This window comes from Peromyscus leucopus, chromosome 19 (assembly GCF_004664715.2).
Source record: "Peromyscus leucopus breed LL Stock chromosome 19, UCI_PerLeu_2.1, whole genome shotgun sequence".
Taxonomy (NCBI): Eukaryota; Metazoa; Chordata; class Mammalia; order Rodentia; family Cricetidae; genus Peromyscus; species Peromyscus leucopus.
Window position 1 is genome coordinate 34,982,634 of NC_051079.1, and position 26,760 is coordinate 35,009,393.

General features: G+C 44.7%; 1 protein-coding gene across 3 annotated transcripts in view; it reads right to left on the reverse strand.

Annotated features, from left to right (window-relative positions):
- Sema6a (semaphorin 6A) overlaps nt 1-26,760 on the reverse strand; it is a 120,192-nt gene that overhangs the window by 51,840 nt on the left and 41,592 nt on the right. For all 3 annotated transcript variants that reach the window (XM_028871803.2, XM_037197141.1, XM_037197140.1), the window contains exons 2-3: nt 5,017-5,153; nt 2,816-2,933 (exon numbers count right to left, since the gene is read on the reverse strand). In XM_028871803.2, the coding sequence (XP_028727636.1) occupies nt 2,816-2,933; nt 5,017-5,116 (218 nt within the window). In that variant the 5' untranslated portion in view covers nt 5,117-5,153. The remainder of the gene's footprint in view (nt 1-2,815; nt 2,934-5,016; nt 5,154-26,760) is intronic.

Sequence of the window (26,760 nt, forward strand, 5' to 3'; positions counted from 1 at the left end):
TAGCAATTTGACTGAAATCTGACTGAATCCTAGGACTTCCTCTTTCCCAGTCTATTGAATACCACTGAGCTGTGTTGCCATGGCTTGAGCCTCTGGGAAGGACTGAACTTTAAATCGTGTTAACTTGCTACCCAGGAACCTGGATGTCTCAGGGTGGTGTTGGGAAACGTGAAATTAAAAGGAGAGGCCCTAAATACGGCAACAACAAAATTCTTTTCGGGATTTCTCAGAGTGTGTACAGAAGGGAAGTGGCTGGGTATGGAGTAACTGTAACATGTCAATGTAAGGATGCTGTGCACTTGACCTTCAATGCATGGCGAAGTCTGTTCCACTGCTTTGGAAAGGAACACACTCCTCTTTTTCTGTGTCCTCTTTTTCCTTTCCTTGAGGTAGAGAGTTCAGACGAAACTGTCTTGGTTTTAATGAGCTGGAATAATGAATGCTTCTTAGGCTACATAACACCTGGTTTCTAATGTTCCTGTTGCCCTGGGCCTGCAGCCCACTCTATGCTAAATCACTGGCGACAAGGACTGTCTGTGACAACCATTTTTGTTCCCAGTGTCTCGGTTGGGAAGGAAACAATTTAGAGGAGATACCCAAGTCAACCTTTTTCACGGGTTCAATGTTTAACCATTTGTTTTGACCAGCCATTTTCATATTGTGATATAAACATAAGCTCGCTTTACTACACGAAGGAAATTAATAAGGATACTGAAGGAGCTACCATGCTTCCAAACAGGTAGGTACTGAGCCCTCTCTGGAATGTTCTATAATGAATACCCACAAAAGCTGCTCTCAGGCAACAGCTATTAGAAAGTTACTAACTCGGGACAAAGAGTTTCACTTCACAGTGGGCAGTACAAGTGAGTGGCTATGTGGTCACCCCAACACTGCCACCCTTAGGTCAAGGACTGCAGCCTTCATGGGGCCCACTTATTTCCCACCTCTGTCCCTTAGGATCCTTCTACAGGAACTGGGAAAGGCAGTTGCTCTTTCTCATGAGGTTGTTTCTGGAATCCAGCGAATAGACACTTATGAAGTTATGACTATATCATTTACTTTTATGGACATCCCAGCACTAGCGCTTTGGTGAAGGCTTTCATTTTGTTGTTGCTGTTGTTTAAGTGTTCAGTGTTGCTTCTGTGTGCTGGGCTTGGGGCATTTTCGTCCCACTTGTGGCTTTTCACTTTATATTACAGAGATTGTCACCCATATTGAGACTTCCAAGGAATCTGCTGTTGGAATTCCTGGCCACTCCCCCAGCTACATGACCGCACATGCGCTCTTCAGATGCTTAGCTATTCCAGGGCTTTACGTCCTATGCAATCTGTGCGCTGCATGGTCACGTAATTTACGCACAGCATGATCACACAATCTACAGCAATGAGTGGCGTAGCTCTGTAAACCCGTATGCACACATTGGCAAGGGAAATCCATAAAAAGCGGATCACAGACTCCTCCCTCTTTTTCTTCTCCCCTCCCCCCTTATATACATATCTTCCACAGTCCAGATCACATTCTTTCCTTGCCTCCCTTCTCCTAATAAGACTCTTACAGTGGATTTTGTCATGCCTTGTGGCTTTTCTCGCATGGTAACAGCGCCCCTTAATGAATAACATTGCGCCACCACATTAAAACCAACACCTAAAATGTTATTTTAGCCACTCTAGTCCTGGGGTCACAGCCACATACAAACATCGTCTGTCTTCTTCCCATCATGAAATAATGATAATAAATAATACTTAGATCCAGGTAAGTCTGCGGAGGAAAACCTCAGGATGGTTCTCCCCGAATGAGTTACATACCCCAAACCTGGTTGGAATCGTGAGAAATAGGTTGATCCGGACATCTCCTATGAATTGTTCTCTTCCCAATTCCACATCTTGTTGGAATCACCAAGCACTTCCTAAAGACACTTGCCTAACCTCTCCCCTGGCAGGGGGAACATACAGCCAGAGAAGCCGTGGAGCAGCTGACCCACGGGCAGGATTAGAACCAAAGTCCGAATCCACGTGGCCCTCGTCCAAGTAGCATTCTTACCATTCCGCTCTGCCTTAGGATATCAGCGTGTCCAGATATCATTTTCCAAAGGATGAGTATAGCTTATTATTTCTATTATTACTGTTAAATACAAAACACTTATGAAACATAAACAGTATTCTCTTTTCTCTGGTCACCACTACCACTCGGTCAAATAATGGCAAAGATTTACTGCAAAAATGCAAATAAGCGCCGGGCGGTGGTGGCACACGCCTTTAATCCCAGCACTTGGGAGGCAGAGGCAGGCGGATCTCTGTGAGTTCGAGGCCAGCCTGGGCTACCAAGTGAGTTCCAGGAAAGGCGCAAAGCTACACAAGAGAAACCCTGTCTCAAAAAAAAAAAAAAAAAAAAAAAAAAAAAAAAAAAAATACAAATAAGCATAATAGACACACATCACTGCACACTGTACAATACATGTTGATACACCCAAGCTGATTTAACAAACAACTACCAAGTGGTGGACTTCTCTACTATGTACTTGGGTAAATATTTACCTATATGTTCAAGAAACACAGTGGATTATTTGAGCTGTAAGCTTGAAAATATGTAATTATTTCTCCAAAAACCCACGTAAGCTTAAACAGACATAGACAATCCCAGAAAGGTTAAACAGACAGAGAAAATCTTGAAAGAATGACTGCTTGACAAACACAAGGAGCTTTTGGTTTAAACAGCATAGTAAGGAACATCGAGTTCTTAGAAAGACACATCGCTGATGAAATGGGGACCGGGACCTTCAGGTCCTCTGAAGGTGCACGTGAGGAGTGTCTCTTACCGAGCTGCAACGTAGAGGGTTCTGTTCATGACCATGATCATCTGGATGTCCAGCCTGTGCCTCTGTGTGGTGTTCCGTCCTGGCTTGTGGCCCACAAACACCGGATACTGTTTTGTATCTGTGAAAAGAGGAGATGGGGTAAGAGAGGGAAACGCAGATCAAGCCAAGAATCAACGGGGCAGTGGGAGGAGGGGGGTGGGGTGGGCCACAGAACAAAACCATGTTTAATTCAGACCATGCCACCATTTCCCATCGCTAGCCAAGCTGTTATTTCAGGAAACACCGTGAGAGCGCTCCTTAAGGATGATCGAATTACACTTCAGTTCCAGATGATAATAAACCCTGTTTTAACATTTCTAAGTGTCACCGTTTCTGAGGGCTAAACTCGCTGGTCAACCCTTTGCACGGAGGCGCTCTTTTCTTCCTCAGGCTTCTTTTCATCTTCTGTGGAGTGCTAAGCCTGAGGGGGGCAGGCTGCCAAAGATCTTGTCTCCGGACAAAACTATTTCAAAGCTGCCTTCCCCATGAATCACCACAAAGGCAATGTGGTCTGGAGGCGAGAGGCTTCATCCAGGAGCCAGAAGAAAAATACAGTCTCCACAGGCGCCCGGGTGGAATAATCTACCATTGAGGGCAGGCCCTGCTAGGTTGGTTGGCATTCTAGGAACTGTGGGAGTCCACTCTGGGGCTAAGCCATTGGCTAATCTCACAGAAAAGTGGGCTTTGACAGGCCAGGGTCAAAGTGAGCGTAGCCAGTCAGGTGACCTGGCAGAGGCATGAGCACATTTCTTTCCTCTGGTGCTCTTGGGCTGAGTCTGTGATGTGTAATAACAGCTGACCTTTAGAAATACCTGTATCTCAACATCTCTGTTTCTAAACCTATAGTCTCCAGAGCATTGGCAATCCTCCAAGAAGAAGGAAGAAAGATGAGTCACATTCAAAAGGCCATGTTTTCTGGGGAGTTATGGGGATGTAACTATGAGGAGGAAACCATTCACAGATTCATGCCTGGATGACTGCACTTCAACCTTGTGGTATCTGGGCTTTCTCAAGCAGTGTGTTACTAGAGAGCTGTAATATATTTGACTCCCAAACAAGCCCGGTATACAATTATCTTAAGCTTTTCCTTCCATGGCTCTTTAATTTCATGTACCTGGTCATCATGGGGGTTGCTATGGTAACTCCTACATCTATTATCATGGTATTAGTGATTGTCAACAGCACATTAGGGCTCGGGTCCACATTGTAGTGGGCACCAAAAGAAACCTTATCTTGAATGAAGGTAAATACATGGTTATTTGGTTCCTAATCCTAAATGTGGGAGCTTGGCTATTTCAGAAGTGAGAGCATTGACCTTTGACCCTTTGTCCTTTCACTGTTATATATTCCAGTCTTGGCTCCTCATCTTTGCATATAACATTATCTCCTTTTTCAGAAATTCCAGCTGGAAGCGGAACACTGGTGTAGCTACTTAATATCTTGAACATCTTTTGGTATGTTTCACTCAGTGTTTGCTTTGGGATCATTACATAGAAAGCGTACTGGGGGAAATGTTCTTTACCTTTACTGGAACACAATGGTCTTTTGGAGGGCAGACAGTAAAATAGGAAATCGGATGTTCTTTCTAAAACAGAAGTAAGACTGTCCTCTTTGAGGGAGTCACCAGAAGTTTTAATTATATCAGCACCTACCTCTGGCAAAAGTGGGTATGGAAATAAACTTATAAGCGGAATAAATCATCTATAAATTCAAAGACAGTCCCTCCCTGAGACTAGCAGACTTGTAAGCCTTTTTTTTTTAAGTTTCTTTTTCTCTTAAGTATTTCAAAACACCCGTTATTTTCTATCATGCTTTATAACGTTGCAAGTTACAGATGGAAACACATAACACTCGCAGTCCTCAAATGACAGCAATAATCTCCCCTGAGCTGGTGTGAAGGCAGAAGCATGCCTTCGTGTGTGTGTGGGGGGCGAAACGTCATCAGGAGACTCGAGGGACATTTCAGAGACTCGATGAAACTCTTAACAGTCGCCCTATCCATTGGACTCCACCCACCTGACCAGGTGTGCGTGACCACCTTTGGTCGGGAGCACAGTTTGCAATTACAGAACCTCCTCCCTGCTGCCTTCTTACTTCTGGTTAGGCGGCTGCAGGCTCAAATGTCCCCCAAAAGCCCATGGGAGGGAGAGTGTGGTACTCACAGTTGCCATGCGAAATACTGATTGGCTCAGAGTCTTCTGGGAAAGCGGCCCCAGCGCTGTGCAGCAGTGTGAGACTTAGCAGCAAGGCTTCTGGCCTCATAGTAGTTCAGCGGGGAGACTTATCTCTCTACTTCACCCTGCCAAGGAGCAAAGGAGGCTGCTTAGTGGTCGCTTGTTTTTCTTCTGCACGCCAGCCTCATTCAATTCCATAAAACGCAAGGGGCTTGAAGGTAACCCAAGACCACAGGCGTCTGTGTGCTGTCTGCTTGGTCCGCAGTGAACTCACTGGTTACAGTATTTTACATAAAGACAGTACCCGGTACCCACTGCGCCCAATGCCACCCTGGCACCACACACTTTTGCAAAAAGCCTCGCTTCCTTTGACTAGGGCCGTTACGGGTCACGTCTGTGGCTGCGATCTCACAATTATGAGACTCTGGACTCCAAACAGTATGAACCACTGAAAGCAATTTTTTTTTCCTTTTCTTTTACAGAGATCAGAAATGCCATCTTCCACATGTGGTTTGTTGTTTGTTTGTTTCTGTTGTTATTTTGGCCAGTCAAGAATCTCTCAGAAAGAGATGTGATGACATTGTCAGTAGTGAAGAATGCTGATAAGTGATGATGATCTGGAATTCCAGCTTCATTAGAAATGTCAGAATATATATCCTACTGTGACGCAAGGACAGGATGATGGTACCATACCTCTGCTTCTAGCATGCCACACACAGACACATCAAACACACAACTGACCCCATTTCCTTACTTCCTATGGAACCTCTTACTTAGTTGAGATTTTTCAACTCTTGTCTATGTCGTTGTACAGTGACTTTAGACCTAAATAAAAATTACGTTTTATTTTTCTATTTAATTAAAATATAATCATAGTATTCTCCCCTCCCTGCCTTTCCTCCTAGAGCCCCTCCCATGGCCCTCTTACTCTCTACCAAACTCTTTTTCCTGTGCTAGACATACATATGTATATACATGCGTTAATATATAAATACAACTTGCTGAGTCTGATTGGTGTCACTTGTTCTATACGATTTTAGGGCTGACCACTCCATATTAGGGGGCTCATCCCTGGAGAAGACAATTCTCACACTCTTTCTCACCCATTGTTAGTTGCCTGTAGTTCTTTGTCAGGGGCAGGGTACACAACTCTATTTTTAAAAAAGAAGTACACCGTTTCCAATTCCATGAAGAGAGTCTGAACTGGCATCTTGGAACAACATTGCTGATTTTTTTTTTTAAAGAGACTCACATCTCTGTACATTTGTTTTGCAATGATACCGTTCTGCTCAGCTGTATTCTGTTAGAGCAGCTTTTATGTATAGAAAGATTCTTCTGCAGCTTAGAAATAAAAGTCCCAGGGAGCTGCTGGATACAGTGAACACAGCCTCATGCTACAGTAAATATCATATCATTCTCAGGGGTATTTCAAATAAGCATTGATGTATCAGGGAAATTAATGTAAAATGGGGTATTATTTCATCTTTCTAGAGCAGCATTCTTTGAAGCAGCCTGCCAAAGATTATCTTTTTTTTTGAACAAGGCTATTCTACAGTAGTCCATCAATCATTTAAGATTTGTGTTTAGAAATGTCAAACCTAGTAACCTAAATGTCTTTGAAAATTAATTTGGCAAACAAACTGCTAACATGCTTTGTGGAACACCACTTAATATTAGATACCTATGTCTCTTTTCTTCATGCCAAAAAAAGCATTAACAAGTCCCGGGTGCCTTGTAGGTTATAATTTCACAGACACAGCTGGGTCTTAATCATTTCTTCAACTGAAAAGTGCACATTAATTAATTTGCTTTATCTCAAAAAGAAAAAAAAAATCAAAGAGAGAAAGAAGTTGAGAGAGAAGAGCCTAAACAGGTCTATATCTCTATCTCTGATGTGAAGATTAAAACTAAACTTTGAATGATTACTTGTTCGCAAAGGCAATCCATTACCAAGAGACATAGCATGTATTTACAGGACGGTTAACAACAGGTCCATTCATTTCCTTCTCTGCCAGTACTCCCTAATCTGGGGCATCTCAACACAAAAAAAGAAGCTCCGGGGTCCCCCATTTGCTTCTCAGGAGCCCTGTTCAGTATAACATTAAGGGGGAGCAATCCGTAACAAAGAGTAACTAAAACACAAACACAACACACATTAGCAGTTACATTTTATGAGAAAACATAAGACTCGAAGCAGCAGCAGCAGCAGCAGCATCACCAAGGGCAGAATTACAGCCTCAGTTCACAGCATGGAGCAAGAAAAAAGGGGACTTGAAGGCAGAGCCGCCTTCCCTGGGAACACTGGGAAATAGAGAATATATGCTCTTAAAGATTTTTTTCCTTGCCACGGCTAGTGAGCCTCTACCCTTCCACAACCGCATCCACCCCTGCACAAATATCCTACGAGCTCAAGACAAAGCCCCGCTTTTTTTTTTTTTTTATTATATCTTAATTCTTTCTATCTTAAGATTACAGAGGGGGGAACTCTCAAGCCCTCACGTTGGCAGGAAGAACAGGGCAGGAATTGTGATGCAATTCCACAGCTTCTTTGAACACTTACACATAGTCAACATCACAGCTCAGATAGGCCAGTGGTGGATCTCTGGGTTTACAGGTGGGCTCCCTGCCAGGAAAGAATCACTGTTTTATATGGCCCTTCATCTCCCCATCGTCACGTGGTTAACAAGTTCATCACAGGGATGAAAGTGGTGAAAGTTCGCCAGCCTTACCAAGTTGGTCCTGTGGGACCAGCGTCTACACCCATGAATGCGAGGATGCTGCTTGATCTAAGACCCCGTGTGGTTGCTCCACTCACTGTCTGCAAGTCCAGCTGTCAGAAATCTGTAAGTACTATTGGACCTGACGATACAGATACAACTTTTGTCTGTTTGGGTACACACAATGGAACCTTCCAGAATGTTCACGCCCGAAGAAGGTTTTAATAGTAGGTAGTAACGATGTGAAAAACACGTCTCGGAAATCCTAGCGGTGGCTTTGAATAGCGGGAGGAAATAATGGTAGTAGGGGTGGGGCTTTTTCCTCATGAACAAAGTTAACTGCTACAAAGTTTCAACAATCCCTTTAAAACCACTTTGTCTACTGACATCATAGGAAGTTTTGACGACAATCAATTCACTGTCATTATTAGAAGGAAGGACATGTGAGTAGTGTGACTCTAGGTAACTAGTCAGGCTGCTGGTCCTCAGTTTTGTCACCTGCAAAATGGAAGGACAGGAAATGTCATAGATTCAAAAAGCCCTCAAGGTTGAGATGTATTCCAGTGAGTCTACGGAAGAAGGAAAGAAGAGAGAAGAGGGGAGAAAGGAGATGAGACCGTGCAGGGAGGGAGCCAGGGGCAGGGAGAAAGGAGAGAGAGAGGAGCAATGAAGAGCCCAAACCAAGGAGAGGTCCTAAGATGGGGACGAGAGCCAGGCGCTGAGATTATGACACCCAGGCAGAAAACGTTCCGAGCCCCTGGGAAGTCCGTCTGCTCTCCAAGTCAGTCACGGTACCCGGACTCCTCTCTTCCTCCAGTTCCTCCTGACTGCTCCTACACAGTGTGTGGACAGAGAACTGTCGGGACAATCTGCGTGCCCAAGTGAGGAAGTGTGTGTGTGATGAACAGGAGGGGTGTGTGTGGGGGGGGGGAAACTAGCATCTACTGCAGCAGTTCTCAACCTGTGGGTCGCAACCCCTCTGGGGGAGCGGCGAAGAACAACCCTTTCACGGGGGTCGGTCGCCTAAGACCATCGGAAAACACAGATGTTTACATTATGATTCATGACTGACAGCAGCAAAATTACAGTTAGGAAGTAGCAACAAGAATAATTTTATGGTTGGGGGTCACCACAACATGAGGAACTGTATTAATGGGTAGCAGCGTTCGGAAGGTTAGGAACTTCTGCTCTAACAGATGCCAATGGGCACAGTGCACATTTCGCCTGCTGATGCCAATAACCACCAGCACGCCATGCTGCCTCATCTCAACATCAGGGTCAAGTGTAAGTCTGATAAACACTTCTAATGTGGCCAAGGAGAGTGCTGCTGTCAGCATTTAATCATATTCAGAGTTTAGCTGGCATTTACACTGAGCATTATCACATAATTATGGCAGTCCTGACCGACAGGCCTTATCGTGTCCGCATAAGGAAACTGAGGCCCAAGCAGGAGGCTGTTACATTTCTAGACAGCACACAGTACATGTTTATAGCACATTAGGAAAAGGTATCAGCACAATAATCAAAGGGGAAAGCTAGCTCTCAAACCCAGACCTGTGTGACTGTAACATTTATGTCCTTCCTGGGACATCAAGGAGGGGGAACAGAAAAGGGTTTAGGGAAGGCATAAGTAGAAACTTCACTTGAGATAATAACCAAATACTGGTTGATGCATCTTTGCTTACATGGCTAGAGTAGCTGAAAGTCCCTAATGGCTTCAGTCATAAAAATGCATAAACTGAGTACACAGTCACTCTCAAAACCTGTAGGCACCCAGGCTCGCTCCACTTCACAGGCCTGTGATCACAGGCCTACGGTGATGGGAAGATGCAAATACTTCTCAACCACTGATTTAGGAGGAATCGATTATGTGAGGACACCACTGTGTTAAGTGGGACCACTCAGGGTGGTCCCTCCTTCCTGCCGCCCTTGACGGGGATGTTTTAAAGTCAAATGTTTCATAGTAAGTAGTGTCATTTGTTAAGCGCCAGAATGAGGCTGACTGCACAGACTGGATACATCTCAAGCCAGAGCGGAACCTTCGCCCACAGAGAGGTGGGGAAGCGGGTGTTGGTGCAGAAAACCCAGCTCCCTGAGTGCAGGAGAGCTGTCAGAGATTGAAACTGCTGATTATTCTCACACTCCAAGAAAATGTAAAGAATTAATGAGTGTTTAAATAGTAGGTGTCCTTCACTGACCTGGACAGCCCTGCTTCAAGGACAACAGCAGGAGAAAGATGCTCCTGTCCACAGGATGTGGGGCAGGGGCAAAGAACACTTCCCGAATGAAATTAGAAACAACTCGGGCCCATTGATTGTGGTAGAAATGGCCACAGCATGCAGGCTTCAGGGGGACCCTGATAAGCTAGATTCACCTGCTCGGTGATGTTTGCATTAAGAGATATGGTTTACAGAAAAAGGAGAACAATAGCTCTAGACACTCAATAAAGCATCAGCCTCTTACTACATCGTCATTTCTCTTCTTCTTGGCCATTAACAGAGACATAAAAGCCCCCAGTTTAGAGGAAAGGGAAATGCCACAGACCTAACTTCAACACATTTTGGAGACCAGTGATGGCATTCAATGGAGGGTTGTAATAAATATCGACTGTATATAATAGATGATCCATTTCGGGTCTGAAACCACCAGGCACAAAGGCACAGAAAAGCAGCTGTGAATTCAGAAGTACTTCTAGAAGAGTTTTATTCGTATTTTTTGCATAAAGGCTGGTGTGTATCTACCATCTTGCAGCGGGAAGAGGGCATGTTGTGGCTTCTCTCTTACGTCCTTGCCTTTCCCCTTGCTCCTCCTCAAACACACACCCTGAACCTTCAAGGGACTTCGCTTAGATGCCTCAGATAGAATCTAAGGGCTCTTAGATTTGGTCTTTGTCACGTGGTCACAATCTCCACAGGCCTGAAAACACTGAGGCGAGAGATCTTGATCACAGAAAACAGCAAGGCCCAACCCTGTGTGCCCATGGCATATCCAGACTTTTGCCATCCCCGTCTCTTCTAAACTTTAAAAAAATATCACTGAACTCAAATATCTGCTCCAGCTGCAGAAACAAACACTCCTTTCATCCTACTGTTAAGAAAACGGAGACCCCAAGAAGTGGGGTCAGTTGCCAAATGTGGAACTTAAGGAAAGTGGCAAAGCCAGACAGCGGTGGAGGGCTCCGGCTCCTCCGTGGAGCTCTCCCAACACGAAGCTGCCTTCTGAAAAGGAGCCAAAATTCATTCATTTCTCCTTGGCTTGTTGCCTGATGTTCATTTGATTTTCATCTCACTGACTCTGTTTTCTACTAGGAGCCAGGCGCTGTGCAGAGATGCTGACGTGGGGATGGGAAGCCCGTGAATATGCCCTGGTCCTCTGCCGTGTCAAGGATGGGTCCGACAGCTCTTGGCATGGCGTCAGAATAGAACACAAACGCAACCATAACTTTTCAAAAGGACTTAAGGTTTTACCTTGGGCTTGGGTGTTGCAGAGGTTAAGTGGAGGGAGAAGGCCCCAAGACGCTTGGGGAGAGAGAGCCAGGTGGGCTTTGGAACCTTATTGCTCTACAAGTCAGACAGTTCAGACATAAGGACCACGGCAAGGCAGCAGGAAGACAACTCCATGCTGATTGGACTTTGAGACACTCACTTTGGTCTAATTCTTGTACCAGAGGAAAATTTGCTTAAGGAAAGTCAAACATTTGTCCAATGTAATGGTTGGATTTTTTTTTTCATTACACCACATATTTAAAGTATTGTAACTCAAAATGAAGACTGTGTCCGATGACTTTCTTCTAAGGATGTTACAGACAGAAGAATGGGCGAGGGCTGCTCTAAGGTACAAACCCAAGATGTCATTAGGAGTGGCCAGAGTTGAACTGAGCGTGTGGGTCATTTTATATTAGTCTCCCTAATTTTCTATACAATTTTTTTTTAATTTCAGTAAAAATGAAACACATTAGGTCTAAGGCACTTTCCCCAGCTGCTTAGAAGACTTAGGTGTGGAATGATTTGAGGAGAAAACTGTAGAAACATGGTGACTAGAGCTTTTCATGGTCTGTGTCAGCATGCAGGAAAGATGTAAACTAAAATGAAGCAATCACTATGTTCTACTAATTTATCCTGTTTTCTCTCAGTACAGTTAATAGAGAACAGAAACGCCAGGCCACAGTTCTAACCTTCCGACCCTTTCTCTCCCTGGTCTGCGGGGTTCCTACCCTGTGGGGAGGTGTTCTTTCCCCCACTTCAAACATGGCTCAGAAGAAATCCAAACAACCCAAGAAATAACCCCCCCCACACACACACACACTGTGCTACAAATGACGCTACCAATCATAAATGACTGAAGCTTTGAAATTCTATAAACCCTATTGTTTTCTTGCTTATAAATGTCTGTCTTTGTTAAAACTGTCTCCAGATTAGGAATAGAGCAGAGCATTTCTCTTGCGGTCAGGTCCTTGGGAGCTGGCTGACTGTGCCAGCCTGCCTTCTGTTCCCTACCTCTGCAACGATGCTTTCCCTGCACGTTGAAAGCCAAAAATAGAACTTATAATTGACTAATGGCTTCTGATTGTACAAAAAGAGACATAATATCATTACAGGGACTGCTCCCTAATAGAGCATCCTCCTCAGTAAATGTCTCGACGCTCACAGAATCTTTTCATGTCTGGGTATGTCTACACACTCCCACAAACATAACAAATGAGACAGAAGCACCGTTTCCCCAATTTCCTTACATTCCTTTGGATAGATACTTCATTAACTTTTTTCTCAAAGTCTGCTTCATGTGCTAACGATCTGGGTGAAATTGCAAGCCCACGTATTTAAACCCATTGTTGAATAGGGTAGATGTCGCCAAGTTTGCCTAAGTTAATATCATTTTCATTGGCTGCGTCCATGTACTTTACACGTAAAACAGTGAGTGACTCATGAGGTTGGCTTTATTTACTGAGAGCAAAGTAGCCAAGGACTTTCCCAAAGGCAGTTATCAATTTGCTTTGGGGTAGAGGGAAAAGCATTTGCTAGCTGCCCAAATTGGAGTCAACCCCGGTCATACCACTCCTTAAAATGTTCACGTAATTTTTTTTTTTTAAGTAAGAAGTCCTACCTTCAAAATCAATAATTATTCCCAAACATCCTGAATAAAAGCTTCCTTAAGGCCAATGAAAGTGAGTTCCAGGAAGTTGGAGCTTTGTTTAAATGTCTCCATGACCTAATGATGTGCTTCTCTTCATAGGTGACTGAAGGGTCAGAACACAGATCCAGAGTTACAGTCCTGTTTACTGGACAGTGACAGAGATCACTGAGGTGGTCAGCATCTGGACAAACCATTTGGGTGTCACCAGCTGTTTTTAAATCTGTCTCAAACTCTCCCTGAGTTTAAAGGAAAACAAGATCGGCTTCTCTCTCCTCCTCCGTAGGTGGCATGCTTCTCTGGAGCGGGGGCACACGGCCTCTTATTGGCAACTACAGACAAAACAGAAGAAGCCTCCTGAAAGTCAGAAAGTTTTCCTTGCTCGCTTGGCATCACAACCTGACTTGAACTAGCATGAGGCCATTTGTTTACTGCCTTGAGAGTAAATGTTTACACATTTCACTGCAAAACTATGAGTCGGTTTAATTTTGCTGCATATGGCTACAGACCTGATTTGAGTATCTGCCCCCTTTGCCACATTCCTATCACCCGCAAATTTTAGATTCTGAAACACACGTTTCCCAAGGCTTAAAAAACAAGAGGCCTTGGGAGAGAGTGAGAACAGAATAAACAGGACGGGGCTGTCAGTGTGGTGTTGCTGAGATAGGAAACTCTGATCATCACACAGCATCTTGTGAAATCTTCAGAGAATTAAGAAGAACCTCTTAACTGATTTATTTTTCTAATGTCACATTATCCTTCGGGGATAATTCAGTGATTAGAAATTGCTCAGTGAGTTGCCTCTTCCTAATTTCCTCTATTCTGTGTTTTTAATAGCAGGTTTCCAGGCTTCCCTCCCTGCAAGACACCAACAGGAAAAGGCTCCCAGAAAAGGAAGGAGACTCACAAAGTGGACATCATCTTGGTAGGGAGGATTTTGAAGAGTCCTATTGGAATGCAGTAACTAACAGCAACAGAGATGGCTGCTTCCCTAGGCTTGACAGCCCTCTGCTTGGGTGAGCTTCATTTTCTCTCGAAGCTGACCTCAAGGACAGGGAGGGGTGCCCAACTCTTTTGTACATGTCACAGGCTTTTCTGTATTGTTGGTGATAGTTGTTCCCAAGCAATGTCCATAATGTCATTAGTGATCTCCTTCCCCTATGGAATAATGGAGCAATGGACTTTTCCAGAGACACCTGGCATTTGGATGGCAGTGGTTGGCCACCAGCAGCTTCTCAATTTGTTTGTGCATTAAATTTTCAAACACCTGCAAATTTCATGTCTCTTCTTCCCCCGACCCACCCCCTGGTTTCTTGTAAAACCATAAGTTATTGAACTAGGAAATAAAAGAGAGAATTTGGAATTTTGGATTCCCGGGATCTTTCCAGTGTACAAACATGGCCTTGGAAGACACACATGCTCTCTCCCTGTCTTGGTTACTTTTCTATTACACTGTCTTGAAATATCCTCTGCCAAAGAAATTAGCTATTGGTTTTCAACTAAGCTTCAGACAAATTCTTAGGATAAGGGCAAAAAGAAGCCTCATTCTTTGTCAAACTATCACAAGAATGGCCTCTATCCCAGTTGCTGTTAAAAATCTGGCTTTTCTCGGAGTCTCTTAAGATGGGCCTCCAGAGTCCTCCTGGCTCTTGGCACTGTCTTCCAGGCTCCTAGGATGGCCTGTTAAGTCCTGCTTACAGCATTCAACAGCTTTTCTAATCCAGAGTTTTCCATATTCCTCCAAACAAAACAAAACAGATAAAAAACAAAAAACAAACAAAAAAACCAAACAACAAAAACCAGTTATGTCTACAGTAATAGCCCACTTTCTGCTACCAACTTCTGTCTTAGTTTTGCTTGTTTGTTTTTCTATTGCTGTGATAAGCTACCATGACCAAGGCAACTTACAAAAGGAAGTGTTTAATTTGTGGCTTAGAGTTTCAGAGAGTTAGAGTCTAGGATGGTGGATCAAAGTCATGGCAGCAGGAACAGCTGAGAGCTTACATCTTGAGCCATAAGTTGGACTCAGAGAGAGACTGAGAATGGCCATACAGCCTTTTGAAACCTCAAAGTCCTCCCCAGTGACATAACCTCCTCCAACAAGGCCACACCTCCTAATCCTTCCTAAATAGTTCTACCAAGTGGGGACCAACTATTCAAATATATGAGTCTAGGAGGGCCATTGTTATTCAGGCCACCATACTCCTTTCTCTCTCCACTCACCATTTCTTTCCTTTCTTTCTAAGTGGACATTGAGTATCAGGCACAACGGTAATCAATTTTAGCTATGAAGTAAAAATGAAGGCAAATGGTTAATATCATATAACCTGGACATGAGGTTAATTACAGTTCAAATTACCTGGAGAGAAGATAACACATGGTTATCACCAATTAACCCCTCAATCAAACGGGCGATCGTGATTCTTACAACTAATAGCACAACAGACAATCACTGTAATTAGTATCTCTGCCGGAGAGTCCCAAATAAGAGGAAAAGTGAAATTGTCCAATGAGCTTGAATATGACAGGCAGCGACCAAATTGATGTGCTGAGAGGGTCGCACAAAAGAGAAATGATGAATCCGAGAGAAAGCGAGTGTGGGACACGCAGCAGGAGAGGCGCTCAGGCTCATCCCCCTCTGCAGCAGGAAGAGCCAATCTAGCACTGGCTTGCCTTTCTTTGAGAGGAGATAGAGGCATGTGGCATGGAAAAAGGGATCAGAAAGCCTCTGATACCCGGCTATGTATGGGAAGCCAAGGTCCATCTGGGTTGTCTGGCCTTGCCCTGGTAAGGACTGGAGGGTCAGGACAGGCAGACGGGGTTCCACAGCTGTGGGAGCTGGGAGGGGAATCATGCATGAATATTATTTCAGGGAGGAGCTAGCCCAGGTTCACGCTGAGTAACTAAAAGACTAAGAATAACAGTATTCTACCTGTTTAGTTAACAGAGTCTTCATCTAGCCAGAGAGTGGGGAGAAAAGTCATCCTCAAGTGTGATGCAAGAATAGGCAGGTACGCTCTTCACACATTGATTTAATCAGCTCTTTCCAGAAGTACCAAGGCATGAAATAAAGGCTAAGCATTCTTCAGGATCTTCAATGCTGAGAGAGAGAGAGAGAGCAGATGCCACATGAAGCTTGGACGAGATTTCCATCTTGCTGCAAGTGAGGGGCACAGGGATGTCTTTCCTTCCAAGGTAATGAGAATCGTTATCAGTGACAGTTCCACTCTTGGAAAGTAATTTCGTTCCAAAGGAACATTACTTTTGTACCTCATAGATTATTCTCTCAGTGTTTGGGGAATTACCGGCAAAAAGCATGAGGCATGAGAAAGCACTGTGCAAGCGTGTAAACACTGAACGGAGATGTCGCTCTCAATATTCAATAAAGCACAGAAACTGCCTTCGGTAGCAGTTCATTGCATTTGCTCATTCGCTCATCCACTTGCTCCAGACACGCTGCTGGAAGGTAAAGGAAGTAGGGAAGACCAGCCCTGGGCTCTGCGCGCACTCTGTTCTTAGAAGGCCTCCTGAAAACCAAGGCTGGTGGCATATAGACAGGCGGAGCTGTACTGCAGGGGGGTTAAAAAAAAATGGTGAACGGCAGCATCCAGGCGTTGGCTGCAGGTCTCAAATGCATGCCCCACTGTCCGCTCCCCTATCTGCAGCTCCAGTCTTCTTAGCCTACCCCAGCCCCCTCACCATCTGGATTCCTACAGGAACTATCTCACTAGTCTTCCGTGAATTTAATTCCTATATGACAACTAGTGGTCTTAAAAAAAAAGGAGAAAGGAAAATCAACAACATAGATGACATCCTGTCCTGCCGTGTACAAGGCTCTCTGATGGCTTCTTATTCCATTCACAACAAAATTAAAGCCCCCAACCCGAGCACAGATGGGAGGATCACCTACCTCCCGGCCTTTTAACATTCCATTCTACAAGTTTCCACCGGCCCCCTCTGTCTCTTCCTCAGAGGTCACTTTATGCGGACTTGCTGTCCCTCTTTTGAAGGACCGCACCAGGATTTAGGACCGCACCAGGATTTATGGAAGTAGCTTGCTGTCATTCGGTTAAAACATCACGTCTTCAGATTAGGCCCCTCCTCAGCCTCCAAGATAGCTTCACCCCTTTTGGACTGACTTTTCATCATTTCATTCCTAATTTTTTGCAATAGATTTGAACCTAGATGGTCTTCTCACACTTCTACTCTCGTTTGCGAGTGTCTGTCCCTCTCTGACTAGACTATAAGGTCCACGTGGACATATTTGTTCTCGTTATCACGGCCACCCCTCATTCTAGAAAAAAAGCCTAAAGTATCATAAACTCTTAAAAGATACTCGCTGGATAATGAATGACTCTTGCTCCAGACCGTTTTTTGAAAGAATCTTGTTAAAACAAAGAAGAGAAGATCTGCTGAAGGCAAGGCTAGGTATTTTCAGCTGTCTGAAGAGAAACTTGACGACGGCTGTGAGATGAAAACCAAGAGTGAGGAGGAGCAGCTGTGTCAGAATGGCTTTTGTGGTGACTAGAAAGGGATTTCCCACAGTCCCAGGAACACAAACAGGAGTTGGCCTACACCGGGGTACAGGGGGGCCAGGTGAGTAGAAGGACCGAAGAAATAGTATCCAGGGGACTCAGACAGAGAGGACTTGGAGCCAAATTACACAACATTTATGGTCTCTGTGGAGAGCTTGCTTGCCTGGGTTCTCACACGCTCTGACAATCCTTCCTCCCACATCCTGGGAAAGTACTGCTTAGAGCAGGAAGCCACGGAGGGTCCAGCAAAATCCTGCTCCGGACTTAAGACTCTTTGGGCAGCTGCTCCCCTCTAGCTCTGTTGATGAAATAATGTGCCTAGAATCAAAAGGACCCAGAGTACACAGGCTTTGACCATGTGTCACTTATTAAGGTTTTCAGTCTGGCCAGCGTGTATGGTCTATGGGTCAAAAGTCAAAGCATACTTGCAAAGAGAGAGAGAGAGAGAGAGAGATGTCAATAATGTAATTCGTAACATGGGCTATGAGGTCTCTGAGGGCGGGGACCTACAGCATCCATATACTCCCGCTCCATTTCACTCGAGGTAGCTAAGTCCTGGAGGGTGGCTGGTGTGTGTGGCCTTCTAGGAATGTCAGCCACCGGCTTGATGCTGAGACTCAATTGTCAATGACAAACAGACCCCATGAGCTGATTTAACTTCACTCTGGTCTCAAATCCCTTCCCAGTGACTCATAACTTTCTCCTGACATCAGAACAGCTGGGCCAGCCAGCTGGAGAGAAGACATCCAGATGTTGCTGGCTGGAGCTCCAGGGCTTCTGAACTCTCATTCACGCTGTCCTCTCAGACTGTCTCAGGGGACTGTGGGGTTAGGTGCTTCTCTCTCCCCATGTGGGTGGGAAGAGCAGCTCTGCCTGACCGCTTGCTTCCATCCTTGAGCACACAAGTGTGTGAAACAGAACACAGCATCATCTCTTCTTTGTCTGCAGTTTCAGGATGTTTTATTTGGGGAGGATGGGCAGATCTCTGCCCAGTCCTTCTGCAGAAGGTCTAAGAGACACCCTCGCCAGAATGTACTACCCATCCTCAGGCATGGGCCTCACACATGGACATCAGATAGAGGAAAGGCTGAGAAGCTGGGGGGGGGGGGGCGAGGGCGGGGCAGGAAAAGAAAAAAAAAAATCTTCTCTGGCTGGGAGAAAATAATCCAGAACAAAGACTTCTTTATTGTGCTAATATAAATTTAGGTTTGTTGATTATTTTAAAAGTATGAAATATGTGTGTAAAATCCCCATTCAGAATCGCTTGCTTGACAAAAATCATACGCATTGTTAGCTGTTGGTTTGGTTTCAGTATCTTTCAATATTTTTTAATTTCAGTGTATGAGATCCTACAATGACTGTAAAAGGGGCTATTTTTGTTAATGAAGATTGAAATGCAAGCCAAGACTGACTGATTTCTTTTTTTAAAAAAAAAAAAACGTGTTGTGCATATTTGTTCCAATATGTAAGCATCTAGTAACAGTGTCTCTGAGGGAGGAGGACAAGGGGGTCACAGGGAGAATCAAATATACTTTTTATATATCGCATTCTTTTATGGGTTTTATTGGGAGGGTGGATTCTCACATGGGGGGGGCGGGCAAACCTAGCTCTTACTGTATATAAAACAAAACAAAACAAAAATCCCCACAACTTCCCCTCCAGAGGCAAACCTGAATTTTAGCCCAATAATATCTGCCAATTCTCCACCCCCAGAATCTTTTCACGGTCTGTTCAGCCTCTTGTACGCTACATGAATGGCTGCCTAATATCAAGTCTTCCTATACAAATGTGGCCAACTCAGAAAGGCAGAGCACAGTGAAATCCAAGGTAAGGAATCAGTAAGCTCAAGGCAAATGCTCGCTCTCCCTTTTTCCTCAAAATAAAGCAGTGCTGCTTTAGGTGGGTTTCCCCTCTCCTCTTTCCGAATGTCTGTTTCTGCACACATGCCCATCTCATGATATCTGACCCCACGACCTTTTGCTCCCTCATCTCCTGGCCAAGAAAAGCAAAAGTCCAACCCATCCTTGAAAATACACCCGAAGGGTGACTGCTGCTTAGAAGCTGAATGGATGCCCTTTCTCTGGGATAGTCTTTGTAGAGTGGCTCAGGGCTACTGAGCTCACCACAGCAATGTGGAGAGGTACCCACGGTGTGGGGATATGATCACCAAGACTGTCCTCCATGCTAGCCCTCACCTGTCTGAACGTGAGGAGCAGGAGGACACCTTTGCCTGTTTTTCACTTGTCCCATTCACAAACATTGAACTGGACACTAGGAAGCATCAAGACTTACTTCCCCTTTTCTTAGCATCCCTGCTCTTCACGGCCAAGCCCACTCCATCACCTCTGAAGTTGCTTCTCTCAGGCAGTGGGTCATGGAGTTCAAGGTCTCTCACTGGGATAGGGAACCGTTTCTTACTCCAGATTTAACTCCAACTTAAAAACTTGGAAGCTGGTGATGTCCCTGAGATGTGGCCTTTCTCTTTCCCTTATACAGCTAGATAGACTACCATGTCCATAACCAAACACAGACACCTGTAACGCTGTCGGTTTAAACCTCTGCCTTTCAAACTGGCCTGCACATCAGAGCTTCCAGGAGAGCTTCAAACACTAAAGGTATCTGTGTACCACACCTAGAGATGGCAACTTAATTGGCCTGGCTGCGGGATCTGGGCTTTAGAAATTTTAGTAGATCCCCGGGGGCTTCTGCTAGTCAACAGATCCAGTTTGGGAACTTCTAACACATACACAAAGGGTTTCCAAACTCTAATCCTAATCCCTTCCGTTGCCAAGCTTTCAGCCACAGGCAGGGATAATTAATCCTGAGTCAAAACCCTGTGCTTAGGCCAGCTTCATGGAGAGGCTTTAAAAACATCTAAGTGTGTTTTGCGCCCACCTACTCTCACACCAATCCACTTACCAATATAATTTAATCCATTAGAAATTACAGGGAGCCACACAGAAACTTCTCGTCTGGCGTGGGGCCTGCAAAGTATTCCTAATGTAAACACAGACAATAGGTGTGCTTTCTCTGCTGACAGGCTTGAAAGAAAGCAGATCTAATTAACCCACCCCGATTCGAGGAGTGGAGGTCATGTGAATATCGCCTTCGGAAGCCCATCTCCCAGCCTTATCAAATCTGCCTTTCTCTCCGACCATGCTCCCGTAACCTGGGAAATATAAATTTTGATTGCTGATTGCTGCGTTGTTAGTAACTAACTATATATCATCAGGCGCTGGTCACCAGTGTCTGCCCAGGCTTAATTATCTCAGCTGAAGGGAAAGGAACCCCATGAAAGAGCTGTTTTCCAATTAAAGCAGCTAGAATATGTGATTTGTCTCTCTGGCGATATCCGGCTCAGCGTCCTTTTCATGTTATTTGTATTGTGTTCTTTCCCTCATTACAAGCCCGGAGTGGTGAATCTTGAGCTCCTAGCAAGAAACACATAAATATCAGGAGGGCAGCTGTCAAACCTTGAAGTCTTCAGCAGTCACCACCAAAGTCCTACCAGTAATTACGGAGCTCCCACCAGCAAATGCCCCAGCCAGGGTTAAAGACTTTCTGTAGAACTAATGGTGTCCACGGGTTTCCCTCCCATAGGATCTGGGCAAGGTCACACAGTGTCACATGGTACCTACACCCACCCACACAACTTTCAGAAGCTGTTCACCAGAAGTCTGGTGCTCTGCATGCTGCCTCAGCTTTTCTTTTTTTTTACTGGCAAGAAAAAAAATATTTTTCCGCTATTATAAGAAATATATTTTGGGTAAAGATCTAGGCAAAACTATCTCCGAGTCTGCTTCTTCCTTATCTCGCTTGTCTTCACTGTTCTTTGTCCTTCAGTCCACTTGAACAGCTGCCTTCCATGCCTTTAATTCTTTAACCTGAGAGCAGGTACAAGAAGAGTTCATCGTCTCTGTGACTAACTGGTCCCTCCGCACTCCGTAGACCTGGACTCTGAATTCCGGGTTAAGAAAAGTATTTGGGGACACCTACTGTGTGAGCATGCTGTAGATATTGGAGTTCAGAACCCTTTAGAAGTCTCTGCATTCAGGTAGTAATAGTCTAGTGACTGGCAGATTCCTCCCATTAGTGACCAGAACGGTCATGCCTGGGCTGTTTAATCTCTAAACTTCAGGTTTCTTGGATTTGAAATGGGTTAATGGTACTTCCCTTCCCTTTGGCCGTCATTAGGATGAAATGCCTCCAACTCATTTTTTAAAATGTGTAATGTATGCTTGTATCTTCCTCCCTTGGTGTCCTTGGAGTTGGCTTGTATCAGTGTCATTCATCATTTTGAATTTCACGTAGGTGCCTCTCACATCTACACACCATCATCTCCACCACCCCCCCCCAAACTGTTTTAATCACTACAGTTTTAATTTTTTCCTGGATCCCAAACTTTATAATCACAGCCTTTTGTTCCTTGAGCTGGAGTTGGCCCTAACTTGCTGCTACTCTGAGCACAGCGTAGTGGCTGTTGACTGTAAAACTTGGGGGACATTTAAAGAATTCCTTCGGGATAAGGAAGGTAGCTTTTCATTGGGCCCATTTTTCAGTGTCACGATGATGCAAAAGGACAGGAGCCATCTGCAGCCACTAGGGTGGGTCCTGATTTACTTGGCCCCAAGGCTCTTTGGCCAGCCATACTAGGAACACCTCAGAGCAAAGAGCTTTCTATTTTCATTTCTTTCCAACAATTTAATCTAAGCATGGATTGTCTATTTATGAGCACAGCGCTATTGATGTGCTATGACCTTCACAAGGAGCAGGGTGGATGATCCGAGAAGCAGGATGGAAGCAGAATATAGGACTCTGTGCAATCTTCTCACAGAGCAGTGGGGTGAAGCTGTTCAGCCTCCACACCACAATTGGGGCTCTCCTGCCTAATACCTGGGGTTGATAGTATGTCTCAGACTCCAATTCACTTGAATTGAACAGGTGAGCAAAGGATTCGGGAGGATGGCTCTTCTGGGATCTCCATTTGCTTTCTTTGTTTTCTTTGGAATCTTGCACTACCTACCCTTCTTCCCTTAGTTAGCGTTTGGGTTTATCTTAATACTGATGATTTTTACCATTCACATCCCCTCCACAGCCCAGTTCTCAACCCTGTTTTTGTTTCTGCCTTTGGGATTCCTACCATTCCCTGAAGACTTCCCCCAAACTTCATCTCTTCTGTGAGGTCTCCTGATTCCCACTGACAGCTGATCATTTGTCTCTCCCTTCATTTTTCCACGGCGCCTGAGCATGCTCCATCACAGCCATCAAATAGACGGTATTTGTTTACTAATACGTCCACACCGCTCGATGGTGAACCTGCCAAGGGCTCACAAATGCTGATGTGTAAAGAAATGGACCAACTAGTGCTATAGACAATCCCTGTCTTGGGGGGATATGTAATTCATGGGCTCCTCCAGATGTGGCAATAACAAACTACAAAATAAAGCGTATGTAACACACCAGAGGAACGCTGTCTGTGCTATGCTTTAAATCATTCTGTAATGGCTTAGGTCCACTTGCTTTGCTTCACAGGAAGCAGGAGTTGGTGTCCTTGAAGTAAACGGTTCTTGTAGATTGCACTACAGTTTCCATTTTAAGGGCCTATGGCAGATAGGCACCCTAGTAACTGAGCACACTGATGTGTGGTGTTTGTCTTCATCATCCTCAAAACACACAGGCTCATGAGATGTAAGCTGCCGGGATGTTTAAAGTAACACAAGACCTCCGCCTCCTCTGGAATCCCTGAACTCATCACATTGCTGGGAGTAGAGCTGAGTGGGTATAAAACCCATCACAGGGGAAAAAAAAAACTGTTATTTTAAAAAAAGTAAATTTTGTATTCCCAAGTTCGGTATTATTAAATCTGTGACCTTATTATTGCATTAGGAGATATTTTATTCAATTTTTTTATGGACAATAAAATAAGAGCGGAGAGAGAGGTAGCTAGTCCAGAGTCCCTTGAGTATGAAAAGATGATATTTTATTTTATCTACTCCTGACAATGAAGTTAACACTGTTACCAAAGCTACTACCAGCAAAAGAGAAAGTCAGGAAGAATGTAATGACTGTCAGTCCTACCTGACATTACACATCTTTTTATCCGCACTTAAAAGAGAGGCAAGTGAGTGGTGTGGTGGCACACCCCTTGAATCCTAGCACTAGGAAGACAGAGACAAGGCGGAGCTTTATGAGACTGAGGCCAGCCTGGTCTAATATTGCAAGTTCCAGGCCAGCAAAGGCTACATGGTGATAGAGATGGTGTTGGATGAGGAAAAGTGAATATGGCCAAAAGCACTGTTACGTGACACAAATGGATTTAGGCTTGCTTTAAAATGATAATGCTGGTGATGATGATGATGATGATGATGATGATGATGATGATGATTGCTGGGGGATGTCTTTCTGTACGCTGTGAATATATGTTGTTCCCATTGGATAATAAATAAGCCGCTTTGGCCTATGCCAAGGCAGTTTAGAGGCAGGCGGGAAATCCAAGGAGAGAGACAGGAAAGAGAAAGGCAGAGTCTGGAGAGAGATGCCAGCCTGCCGTTCAAGGAACAATATGCCAGCAGACTGGTAAGCCATGGAACACCTGGCAAAACTCAGATGAATAGAAATGGGTTGATTTAAGACAAAAGAGCTAGCTAGCAAGAGGCCTGCCATAGACCATACACTTTGTAAAAAGTATTAAACCTCTGAGTGATTATTTTATAAGCGGCTGAGGGACTGTGGGGCCAGGTAGAACAAAGACACCTTCGGACTACAGAGGATGATGGTGGTGATGATGATGACGATACAAACTATTTCTAATACTTCAATTCAAGAGTTGAATTGAATACATGAGTTTCTTTCCACACATAGGGAAGCATTTTTCACATAAATAATTACAGAAAATGGGCCAGCAAGGTGGCTCAGTGGGTTAAGGCAGTTTCCAAGCCTAACAAGCTCAGTTCAGTCCCTGGTCTCACGTGGTAGAAGGAGAGGCATCCCCTGACCTTCTGCATACACACACTGTGACGTGCTTGAACACACACATATAAATGAATGAATGAATGAATGAATAAATAAATAATAAATGTAATCTAAAATGCTTCCAAAAATGTCTTTGTCCCAGAAAGCCGTGAAAATATGAAAGTATAAGTGAAATGATGGAGCAAATTCTACCCATCTGCCACCCAAAAGCTGATAGGAGGGAACATTGGCGCGCATACTTTAAGCCTCCTCCCATTTACATAAATGCCTGTGTGTGTGTGTGTGTGTGTGTGTGTGTGTGTGTGTTGACAATTGTTTTACTTTTCTTGTCAAGTAAGTCACTTGAAGCCAGGGCTTATTATTAGTCTTGGGCTGTCAGAATCAACAGCATGGTGTGAACGTAGTCAAGAGTTTTTTGTTAGGAGTCAACCAGTGCTGCCCAAGACAATAGATAGGATTAAATTATAATACGCAAACAGCTCACATTTAAGCATCCAACCTGTCTAATGAATGGAAAGTGCAGCTCAGGTGCCACTAATTTAATAACTTTCAAGTCTAAAAGGCACAGGGCAGATGCTTATTAAAAGAAGGACAAATGCAGAGGAAGGGAGTCAATACTGCTGGTGGGAATACACAGAAGCGCAGCCACTATGGAAATCAGTGTGGAGGTTCCTCAAAAAGCTAAAAACAGAACTACCATAAGATCCAGGTACATCCCTCCTGGGCATATTTCCAAAGTCCTCTAAGTGAGCAGGTGATGGAGAGGCCTGCAGACCCATGTTTATTATATTAAAAAAAAAAAAGACATCGACCCAGCCTAGATGTCCATCATAAAGAATGTTAGATATACAATGTTTTATTCCATCATAAAGAAGAATGAAATTTTCCCATCGGCGGAAATTATTATGTTAAATGAAAATCAGACTCAGAAAAATATCATGTTTTCTCTCAAATGCAGAATACACATATTCATGTGTATAGATTGTGTGTGTGTGTGTGTGTGTGTGTGTGTGTGTGTGTGTGTGAAAATGTCACACCCAGGACTGAAGAGAAGGCTCAGCAGTGAACATCCTTTACTGCCCTTGCAGAGGAGGTGGGCTGAGGTCCCAGCATCCACATGGTGCCTCCCAACCTCTTGAAATCCCAGTGCCAGGAGACCTGAAGCCCTCTTCTGGCCAGTGAGGGCTCCTGCACCCATCTGCTACACATAACCACACGCAGGATCCCAAACATATACATACATTGAAACCCAATATTCTGTCACTAATTTTAAAAATTAATAAAAAAAAAAAAAAAACAAAGAGAACTAACATGCCAGTTAAAAAGAGAGAGAGAAGTGGGGAGAAAACAGAGAGCCTTCCCTTCCATTAGCAGGTTCTTGTTGGGGATCAAGGTGTAGATAAGGTTGCCTTTAGGCCTTATCAGTTTAGTGGGTCTAGTTGTAAAGCAATTTCCAGCTCTCTAGCCCCACTAGAGTTAACACCCAATTAACAAATGCCTTCTGCTTCCTGTTCCTTGTCTGCTCTCTCCTTAAGGGCTGCGTAATATTCTTGAGTGATGATTGACAGGGGGCGTGACTCCTCCACTTCCAATGTGGTTAACAAGACCTAGCAAACTCCCTGCTCCCTCTCTCGCCTCTCAATATAATGAGCAAATGGGGGACCACTCTCTTGAAATGGGGAGTAACCATGCAGACCTGAGCTCCTCTTGCCAGCCCCACTCCGGTCTGCACTTACTATCAAGCTGATACTGCAGAAGCAAGCGGTTGGACTCCAGGAACGCCACCTGCTCAGGTGAACCATCGGAAGACTGCAACAGACTGGGCTCAAATGTCCACTCCGCTGATGAGCCTGCCACAGGAGGCCGGCAGAAGCGTCAGCATTCTACTACTTTTTCCAGCCCTTTCTCCTCTCCTCCCACCTGAAATCCCAGGCAGCAGCTTAACAGATGACAGAGGGACCCGACAGACAGGCGGACGGACCCAGCTTCGCATTTCCAGTTCCCCAAATGCAAACAGCAGGTTTCCTAAGTCCTGATTGATGTGCTTCGTGGCAGAGAGACTTCACGGTTACCTAGCGGGCTATGGGGGCTGCTGGGGTTCTGTAATTATATCCAGCCCCACACTCATCCACTCCAGGGCTGTGAATGGCTGTGCCCGGCGGCGGGGTGGGGGGGTGGGGTTCGATTTCACTGTCCCCCCCCTCCACCAGACAGTGCTACCCAGGTGTCACTTTGACTGAAACACGGTGAAGGGGACAAATGAGTTTTTCTCTGACTGTGTTAAATGAACTAATGGATTCTAGTTGTGAAATTGGCATAACAATAAGCCAAGGCGCTGATGGTAGTGGGTGGGTGTTTCCGGTCTCTGAGGGTACCAT